Here is an 11,268-nt window from a genome sequence, read left to right as displayed (position 1 = left end):
GCCTAATATCAAAATGCATGTGAGTCATCTTTTCAGGTTTTCAGCTCAAATCATTCCTTTGGTTTTAAGATTACAAATTTTTATCTTGAACGTCCATTTTCAATTTTTATTTTGATTTTTTTGATTTTATTCTTTTTTAGGCATAGTATTTATTGACAGAGTCTAAGTTTATTGGATTTCTTAGTTCATTGTCATTTATCTTTGCCAAAATTAATGCTTATTCGGAAAAGACCTTTTTGATAACGTATGACCCTTTCCAATAAGGCATCTATTTCCCACAGTAATTTTTTTGAATAAGCAATACCTTTTTAAGAACTGGATCACTCTCTCAAAATTCTCTTAGTGGAACCTTCTTGTTGTGGGCTTGCATCAACTGGTTTTGTTACATCTATCCATGGCATATAGCTTTTGACCTATTTTCCTCGATTCAGCTGATCAAAATGAGTTTAAACCTATTCAGCTTTATCCAACTCTACCTCTTTCAAGATTCAAAGAGAAATAACCTTGACTTCAATAGGTAAAATTGCCTCCATACCATAGACCAAGGAAAAGGCGTTACCCATGTTGAGATCCAAACTAAAGTTCGATATATAGATACAAAAAGAAATTTCTCATGCTAATGTCTATAAGTATCAGTAGTCTTTGATATAATCTTCTTAATATTCTTATTTTTCGCTTCTGTTGCCTCATTCACCATTGGATAATAGGTCAATAAATTAGAATGTTTATCTTAAAATGTGTACAAAGTTCAACCTTTGTTTTTTTATTCAGATTTGTAGCATTGTTTGAAGCAATACTCTATGGAAAACCATACCAAAAAATTATCTCCTTCTTTATAAACATACAAACTATAGACCATGTGATATTGACATATAAAGCAGCTTCTAGCAACTTGGTAAAGTAAACAATTTCCATGAAGATGAAGCGATGCCCATTTGAAGATTTAGGTGTAATTGCTCCAATGACATCCATGGCCCACATGGAAAATGTCCATGGTGGTATCATCACGAAGTGGGATCTTATCTGTATAGATTTGACACTTATAACATCTTTTTACACTTAGAGAATGTCCATTTGATTGTTGTCTTGGGGGAGATAATTAAAAGTAATATCTTCAAATTCTTTTAGTAGTTAAAGGATCAAATTTTAGTATTCGGCTACTTTTTTCCTTCATTTCTTATTCTTATTGTAATTATTACACAAATAACGAGGAATCACCAACATCTTCAGTACTTCAACTTTTCTCTATATGGATGCTCTCAATTTCATGGAACAAGCTTCATATTATGCCATATTATTTAGTGTACTTGTAAAGGATAGTAGACATTTCAAAGAGAAATTTGTACTACTCTGATTCCTCATCCCAAAGCATTGGATGTTCCATCAAAATATATCCTCCAGGATTTTCATCTGAAACTATTTTTTCTTTAATTCAGATGCTCATCAAATTTTTATATGAAAAATAAAAATTCAAGGACTCAATGCCATCTGAGGCATGACTTGCAAGAAAGTCTACATGGCACTCATTTTTATTATTTTCTGGTTAACATATACGATGTCAAATTCTGATAACAACATCTTTTATCTAGCCAATCTACCATTTAGAGTTGGTGACTCCATCAACAACTTCAGTGATCATGTTTGGATATCAACCAAGTAGTGTGGTATAACATGTACTACTTGGCCTCCCGGTTTTCCAAACTAAAGAACAACATAACTTCTGAATTGGTGGGTACTATACTTCACATTTGGTGAACTTCTTACTTAGATAATAAATTGTTCTCTCATTCTTTCTAGACTCGTCTAATTGATTAAATGTGCATCCCATTGAATTCTCAAAGATTGATAGGTAGAGGATTAATGGTCTATCAGGAACTAGTGCTGCTAGAACCAAATCATTGGATAAATACTTATTTACTATTTCCAATGTTTCTTGGGAATCATCATTCTAAATTTTAGGATTATTCTTTCGAAGTAATTTGAACACTAGATCATATTTTTTGATTAGATGAGAAATGAACCGAGATATATAATTTAGCCTCCCTAAAAAAATCAATTTTCTTACTTTACCTAGATCGATCTCAATTCCTCTCAAACTAACCAAAAAACCTATAATTTTTCCTAATATTACCCAAAGGTGCATTTATTCAAATTGAGGTTCAATTGGTACTTACTCAATATTTGGAGAAGTTTTCTTAAGCTTTGAATATGATCATCTTCAATTCGAGATTTGGAAATCATGTCGTCCACATAAACTTCAATCTCTTTCTTCTCATATCATGTAAAAGAGTAAACATTGTCCTCTAATAAGTTGCCCCAGCGTTTTGTAACCCAAACGACATCACTTTGTAAAAGAAAGTAGCCCACATGGTCATAAATGTTGATTTTTCATGTATTTGGGATTCATTTTTATTTGATTATACCCCAAAAAATCATCCACGAAGGAGAACCATGAATTCCCTACAGTGTTATCCACTAAAGTGTGTATATGAGGCAGATGGGAATTACCCTTAGGGCTTGCCCTATTGAGATCTCTATAACCCACACACATACGAACTTTCTCATTTTTCTTCGACATTTGGACTATATTAGCAACCCATTGTGGATACTTGGCACCTAAATAAACCCACATCAATCTTTTTCATCACTTCTTCATTAATTTTTAACAAGATTTCTTGCCTGCTTCGTGTAAGCTTTTGCTTAAATAGCTTACATTTAGGCCTTATCGGAAGCTTGTGCACTACTATATCTGTACTAAACCCTGGCATATCCAATCAAAGATATCATTTCTCTTGGAACATATCTATCAATTCTTGTTTTATTTTAGCTGATAGAGTAGTGTCGATCTTTACCTCTCTTTTCTCTTTTTTGGCCCCCAGATTCACAATCTGAATATATTATTTGTGAGGTAAGATATGTTTTTTCTCCTTTTCTACTAGCCATAATAATTCTCTAGGAACATTACATTCTACTTTATCATGACACTCATTGACTTTTCTAAACACATGGGTTGTTTGAAATTTCTCTTTGGATTAGATTAAAAAACGTTCATATGATTAACATTGAGACACCTGCAAATAAAATTTGAATTGAATATATATTTGGGAGAAAATCTAATATTTTTGAAATGAATATAAAATATGGAAGAATAAAGAATGTCAATAATGTAAAGAATGATTGCCACTTGTGAAATGGAATAAAACATCTTTTATTGGAATAAAATTAGAGTTAACATAGTTTCTCTTTAAAAAAATCTCTTAATGCTCATGGACAATACATAAGAGTTAGTTCTAAGTATTACTCTAACTTAATCTTAAAAACTACAGGGAGATCCTCTATAGCCATGTTGTTGAACTTTTCACTAAGGAAGCAAGGAAAAATTCCAACAAAAAACTTTCTAGCTTTTTTTATCCCTAGTTATAATGTCAATGAATAATAATTTTATAGTATCATCAAACATTTCTTGATCTTTTATCTGCTCTCCAACTTATATGACTTTGACTATTTGTTGTTCCACATCATCTACCCCTCTAGAGTTTAAAGTGTTCTTCAGATGGGGGAAAATACATTCATTCTCAATTAATATACTCTCATTTCAATAAGTCTTTTCATGTTAGAAGTTGGGCTTAAATAAGAATCCGAAGTGGCCACTCTTTATCTTGACAGAAAAAGGGCGTAAGGTTCCTTACATACTCTTCATCAAACCTTTTCAAGTTTTCCCCTCTTCCCAAAGTATCTCAAAGAAATATCTTGGTGCAATTAGATAACATGGGGCATGGGATTTTGCTTACCTTAGTGGTAAAAGTCGCGTTGATGAACTTTAACATTGTGAAGGATCACTCTAAGGAAGCTTCATTGGTCTCAATATAAGGGGCATCAATGCTTACTAAAGCAATTATATCCTCTTCGACCCCTATGCTGACCAACTATCCATCAATGGTAAACTTTAGTTTTTTATGCAGATATAAGGGGATCACTCCTATAAAATGGATCTATGGTCTCCCCAATAGACAATTATAGGTTGGGTTAATGTCCATGACCAAAACTTGATATTGTGAAGGGTGGGCCCAATCAACAATGGTACCTCAATTTTTCTAAGCACATTTCTTTAGGTTATGTCAAAAACTTTGATAACGTTTTGATAGGCGTTCATGTGTGAAATCTCTACAGGTAACCTCTATAGTGTGGCCATTAGCATAACATAAGTGTACAATCATTGTCAATCAAAACATATGGAAAGGCATGACCATTACAGTGTGGTGATGTTTAGAGCTTTCACAGATTCTATTCAATCTTCTTGGATCTTATCATCGATAAATGTAACATAATTGTCATCAGTTACGTGCCCCACGATCTGATCTAACTTTATAGATACATCTTCAGGCGTAAATGCTTGATTATGTACTTTTAACAAAGCATTTTGGTTACTTTTGAGTTTATCAACATATCAAATATAAAAATAATTTCTTCTTTATATAGCTTCTTGATAACACTGTATTAATTGTGCTTTAAATATTTAAGGAATTCTTGTGCCTGAGCCTTAGTCATTGGCTCATTAATTGTTGGTGGTGATTCGTCATTGAATATCCTTAGCACCACTGCAGGCTTTTCCTTTGCTTTCACTTTCTCTCTTTCTTTTGAGATTTCATGAGAATAACATCTCTCACTTCTTGTGAAATGGCCTACCTTACTCAATACTTTAGCTATTGGTTTCCCCTCTGCTGTTGTGTTCACCTTTTCTATTACCTTCATTTTTTACTAACTCTGATCCTTTGGAATTGATACATTAACAACATAGTTTCAAGGAACCTTTCTGGTTCCTTGAATGAAAATGGTGAGAGGGTTGTTATAACTCCGTAAAAATACTATGCTTTCTATCTTTTTACTTAAGTTATTGTGTGTCTAAAAGCCGTTATCATAACATTTTAGTTGCATTAGGTCATATTTTAATGTGGTGGATAAGTTTTGCCTAGGCAAGATTTATTTGGCTTAACTGATACTGATGAGGAGGAAGGTTACTTGTTGGCTGTGTTGATTCAGGAAATAGCAAAGAAAGAATTTATTTTCCTAGACAAAAACTATTTCCCAGGGCTAGAGAAACATAAGAAGACATTGAATAATAGATTTATTCTACTGAGGCAAGATTTATCTTGCAGATCTGACATGGACAACAATTGCTGAAATCATTTGCCAAGCTTCATCCTCACATGCAATCACGCCCTTCAAGAGAATTGACCACCTTCAGCCGCCTTTCCATTCATAACATGGGTAAGTCAATGAGGGTATTTAGAGAATTCCCTAGGACATAAAACCCTAGAAATTCCTATTATGAATACCTCATTATAGACGCCCAGAGAGAGGAAGAAGGAGAAGATTTACCTTAGGTGTAGAGTAAGCAGCTGCTACACCTTATTTTCCACAATTCCCCCACTAGACCGTCCTTGGTGCCCGCTATAGCCAGACTTTATCGGCGCAACGGCTAGGTCCTCGATAGAGGCTGGGCACTGGAGCAAGCATGGTGGTGGTTAGAATGTCACGGCAGAGCTCTACTTGGGAGTGTTTCTTCATAATTTCTTAATTTCTGATTCACTTAAAAGGGCTTGTACTTAAAGTTTAACTCTTGGATGATATTTGCCGCACCATGAACTAATTTACTTGGTGTTTGTTATGGTTTTGATGAAACATTGTTTGATGTTTTTAAATGAAGAAGTTTGTTTATGCTTAATATTGTTTTGTTCATCATTTTAATATTTTTCCTTGACACTGTAAGAGTTTTTGAGCGATTGCCTGGTGCCTAAACAAAAATATTCCTAGACTTTGTTAGAGCTTTCGAGAGATTGCCATTATTCAAGGAATATATGCCTAATATCAAGAGAGTTAGGGAATATCTACGTGAATAATGGGACTGATCTAGGATGGTAAGGTTCTAATATGCCTTAAAGATAAGGTAGGGTTTCATTCGACTAAAAGGGGTAGTTGCTTGAGTAAGATAGGCAGCGAATGCAATTTATGATGAGGGTTATCGCTGCAACAACAGTTTGATAAACTAAGGTTTGTAGTTCACACTAAGTAGTATTGATGTAGAAACCATTCTTGAGTACTCTAGTAATCCTGTCGGGTAATTTAAGTATAGCACATTGATTCATTCTTGACGAGGATAATTTTTCATCTTAGCAAAACCAACCTAAGTTCTCTGGAAAGAAGTTTACCTGTATGAGGTTTCTCTGAATATATAGAACCCAACACTTTTAATTATTTTAATAATTTTGGTTAGTTTACTTTTGGAATTTTTCCTTGCCTCGACTAAACTTTTTTTGCACACCATACTTCACAATATTTATTGCTTAGAAAGGTTTTTCCCATTCGTTTATTTTCGTCAGTATTACTTTTTTTGTTTCGATAAGAATTTCAAGACTAGTTCGTGATACCTAGTTCCAACTATAGAAAAAAATCAATAATTCCCATTAATACTTGAGGAGACGATAACTCTACTTAATACTATATTACTTGCATCGATTGTGTACACTTGCACAAATTGCTTGTCTTGGCATATAATTCACAAGCGCTTAATTTATTGGCACCGTTATCGGGGATTGCAACTGAAGGAATTTTTATAATTTCTGCCATAGCAAATTTTTATTTCTTGTTACATTTTATTTATTTAGTATAACTTGTTTATTTTCTCATTTTTTTTTGTTTTTTGTTGTTTCATGCTCTGAGATCTGTTTATGAACTATTAGAACCATTCGAGCTTGAGATCAAACAGTCATTCAGATAAAGGCAACTTAACCAACGTGCCAGAGATTATATGAATCGACTGTAGTAACAAGTTGCAAAAAATATGGGAGATCAGACGGATTCCAATATCGCGGTAAATAATTTTTCTAGAGAGGATTTAAGGCCACGAGCAATACGAGATCACTTGAATCCCATTATTGACGATCTCATCCTTGGAATTGTGGAACATGAAATACATGCAACCCATTCTGAACTTAAACCAGTGATGTTCAACATGCTAAACTCCATCGGTCAATTTGGTGGCTCACCTAATAAGGATGCTAAACAACATGCTCGTTCCTTCCTTGAAGTGTGCAATTTTTTCAGACAACAAGGAGTGCATGAAGATGTGATGAAGGTTAAAATTTCCATTATTCTCTATGTGAGAGGGCAAGAGCTTGACTTAGTGGAGTTCTTGTGGATCAATGAAATTTTGGGCTAACATGCAAAAGTTTTCTGCTTCGCTACAACCTGACCAACATGCACACCTAGCTCCATAATGACATTTCGAGTTTTAGCCAAGGCGATGAGGAATCTATATACGAGTGCTAGGACAAATATAAAATCTTGCTTTGTAAGTAGACTAACCACATATTCCACGATTGGACTCAAGTCGTGACATTTTACAATGTAGTCAATGCACCCACTCGAATGATGTTAGATGAGTATGCAAATGGCACTTTGCTAGACAAATCTCCCGAGGAAGCCTTTGATATCCTCATTCGGATAACCAATAATGACTATCAATTCCTGTCTGCAAGACTTAGGACCAACAGAAGAATATATGGGGCGTATGAACTTGACAGTAAGGATTAATTTTCAACCCAACTTTCTGCTATAACTAACATGCTTAAAAATTTACAGTGTTTTATTGAGGTGAAAGAAGTCAAGGTAACTAACTCAACATGAATTTTATGCCGAGGAAACCATCATGAGAGTGAATGTCCAGAAAACCAGGAGTCAATAAATTTCGTGGGAAACTTCAATAGAAGGAACACCAACAACCCCTATTCTAATACATACAATCCTGGATGGCGACAACATCCAAATTTTTCATGGGGTAATCAAGGGAATAACAATAAAAATTATGCAAGAAATTTTAACATGACACAACAAAATGTTTCTGAACACTCAAGTTCGCAACATCAACATATGCCACGGCAAGGTAATAATAAAAGTAACACATCTTCAAACTCTAACACTCTTAAAGCTTCACTGCATGAATTTATTTTCTCAACAAAAGATTTCATGGCTTCAACAAAGACCTTGATATATGAACAATCATCAACAATCAAGAATCAAGGAAATCTATTGAAAATCCAAGTAGCTCTATTACAAAGCCATAACTCATCGTTAAGGACATTTGAGAATCAAGTAGGACAAATTGCCATGACATTACATTCGCGACCACAAGGAAGCCTCCCAAGCGACACTCAGGTCAATACGCCTCAAGGAAAGGAGTAATGCAGTACGATCATGTTAAGGAGTGGTACTCAGATTAATCTTGAGGGTAAGTTTGGGGGACAACAACCAAAAAATATTAGCCAAGCGCCAAACATGAAGAAATTGAAAATCAATATGAGATTGCTGAACAAACAGAACTAGCTAAGGAGAAGGAAAGGAACGAGGGTTCGACAAGTCAGCATACTAATGGTGAAAAATTATTTGCCAAGGAAAAAGTTACTACACCACCTGTACCAAATGAAGTTAAACCTCCACCAAATTTTCCTCAATGTTGGAGAAACATAATGACGAGAATCAGTTCAAAATATTTATTGATGTCCTTGAACAGTGAACAACTGCATATCAACATTCCATTACTTGAAGCCATTGAGCAGATGCCTTCATGTGCCAAATTCCTTAAAGACACTATCACAAAGAAGAGAAAGGTGGAAAGAATAGAAATTGTTGCCACGATAGCATAATGTTATTCGAAAATGAGTAAACTTCCATCAAAGAAAAAAGATCCTAGCATCTTTGTTATACCATGTTCCATCAGTGATAGATTTGGAAGAGTTTTTTGTGACTTAGGGTCACACGTAAATCTGATGCATAAGTCCATCTTTTTGAAACTTGGAATGAGTAATGCTCAACCAACCACTGTGATTTTACAACTAGCTGATCGATCACATGTACGTCCTGAAGGCAGAATTGAAGATGTAATTGTGAAAGTGGACAAGTTTGTCTTCCCAGATGATTTCCTCATTTTAGATTTTGAAGCTGATAAAAATGGCTCTATTATCCTTGGACGTCCATTCTTAGTTACAGGGCGTATTCTAATAGATTGTGAGAATGGAGAGTTCACAATGAGGGTGGCTGATCAAAGCGACGATTAATGTCTTCAGCACTCTTAAATACATTGATGATTATGAAGAATGCCATTACATTAAAGACATTGACTCATTAGAGGAAGTTGGAACAAAAATTTCTGGTTAAGGGAACTTTTCACATCTTAACGAGTATGATAAATTTGGCCAAGAAAAATTCTCTAGAAGGAATACTGTAAAAGTTTTATCCAAGACGATGTTTTACAATCTGAGGAACACAACACTTGTTACCACAACAAAATTTTCCCGACTGAAGCAAAAAAATATTTGTCTATGCAAAGTTTCTCAACTGAAATAGATGAAAGACATGCTGAGAGTAGAACACGTCCAAAGTCTGAGGAAAATTCATTGGAATAAGAAAAATCTAGTTTACTTCAAGCTAGAGTAGGTATGAGATTCGAATCCCTTGATTTCAATGAATTTATTCCTCCAAAACCTTCATTAAAGCATGCACCTACCTTAGAACTTAAACCATTTCCATCACATTCGAAATACGTATATTTAGGTAGTGATGAAACTTTACCATTTATAATTTATGCTAATCTAACCCCCGAGCAAGAGGAAAGTTTGTTGAATGTTTTGTTACAACACAGAAAAGCTCTCGGGTGGACAATGACATATTTAAAGGGAATCAACTCTACAATATGCATGCACAAGATCCAATTAGAAGATAGCCATAACAATTTTATGGAACCACAAAAGAGACTTAAGTCGACAATGAAAAAAGTGGTGATGAAGGAAATCATAAAATGGTGGGATGTTGGAGTAATTTATCCAATATCCGATAGTTCATGGGTCAGTTTGGTGTAATGTGTACCAAAGAAGAGTGGCGTGACTATGGTTAAGAATGAAAATGATGATCTTTCGACTACAAGAACAGTCATATACTGACGGATATGTATGGATTAAAGGAAGCTCAACAAAGCAACAAAGAAAGACCACTTTCCCCTCCCTTTCATTGATCAAATGCTTGATAGGTTACAAGACAAGGTATTTTACTGTTTCCTTGACGGATATTCTGGATACAATCAGATCCTCAAAGCACCTGAAGATCAGGAGAAGAGTACTTTCACATGTCCGTATGGTACCTATGCCTTTAGAAGAATGTCGTTTGGACTATGTAATGCTCTGGCAACTTTTCAGAGGTGTATGATGGCCATTTTCTCAGATATGGTGGAAGACTTCATGGAAATATTTATGGATGACTTTGACCGATGCTTCGACAATTTATCTAAAGTGCTTAAGCGATAAGAGGAGTCCAACCTTTTGCTAAACTAGGAAAAATGCCATTTTATGGTGACCGACGAAATTGTGTTGAGATACAAAATTTCTCACCAGGGCATCGAAGTGTGATACATGCACCAATTCCATAATACAAGCTTTTTGGACTAATGTTTCTACTCAAACCTAATAGAAGAATAAAGTCTCAAAGATTCAAAGCATATTTATTTGGTAAACATAATATGAATGAATCATTAAACGATTCTAATGTTGATCCCTTTAATGTTTCAGATTTGAGGTTGAATCTTTTGAAGAAAGGGAGGATGATACATGTATCACAGGCTCACATCAAAGGAAGAAGTAATAACTCTCCCAAATGATCCACTCGTCCAAGTCTTGGAAAAGAATACCAAAACAAAACAAACTTGTGACGACATTTTGAATGGGATCCTTATCTTATTTAGTCAACATGTCTATTGGATATACAACCATCTGTCTCTCAATTTCCAACGGTTCTTGAATCATATCAATCCGATATTGGGAACCTAAGATACATTAATTTTACTGAAGACATTGCATGCAGAAATTCCTATACGAGATTAATACGTGATTTTGTAAATATTACGAATTTTCAATATTTATATTGATTATTTGTAATATAATTTAATATAGGATGATGCATTATCTTTTAGGATTAGATTTATTATTTTATTAGGAATTAAGGTTGAGTTGAAACATTTATTTTTTTAGTAATTAGTGTTAAGACATGTTTAGTTTGTTATTATTTTATTCATTAGTTATTTAGAACCTTTAGAACTCATACCCTATATAAAAGAGACTTCATTCAACTTTGTAAGACAAATTTCTTTGATTAATAATACAATGAGAGTTCGTTTTTGGAAGTGTTGATTACCTTGTGCCTTCGAAGCTTTTTCTCTTGGAG

At 34.3% G+C, this 11,268-nt stretch overlaps 1 protein-coding gene across 1 annotated transcript; it reads left to right on the top strand.

The window, feature by feature from the left end:
- Nucleotides 1-8,714: 8,714 nt before the first annotated feature.
- LOC120207551 lies at nt 8,715-9,113 on the top strand. Its single transcript, XM_039206995.1, has one exon. It carries the CDS (start codon nt 8,715-8,717, stop codon nt 9,111-9,113), a length of 399 nt encoding a protein of 132 aa, XP_039062926.1.
- Nucleotides 9,114-11,268: the final 2,155 nt, after the last annotated feature.

The sequence above is a fragment of the Hibiscus syriacus genome, unplaced genomic scaffold (assembly GCF_006381635.1).
Source record: "Hibiscus syriacus cultivar Baekdansim isolate YM2019G1 unplaced genomic scaffold, ASM638163v2 tig00014949_pilon, whole genome shotgun sequence".
Taxonomy (NCBI): Eukaryota; Viridiplantae; Streptophyta; class Magnoliopsida; order Malvales; family Malvaceae; genus Hibiscus; species Hibiscus syriacus.
This window is presented reverse-complemented; position numbering and strand designations above follow the sequence as displayed.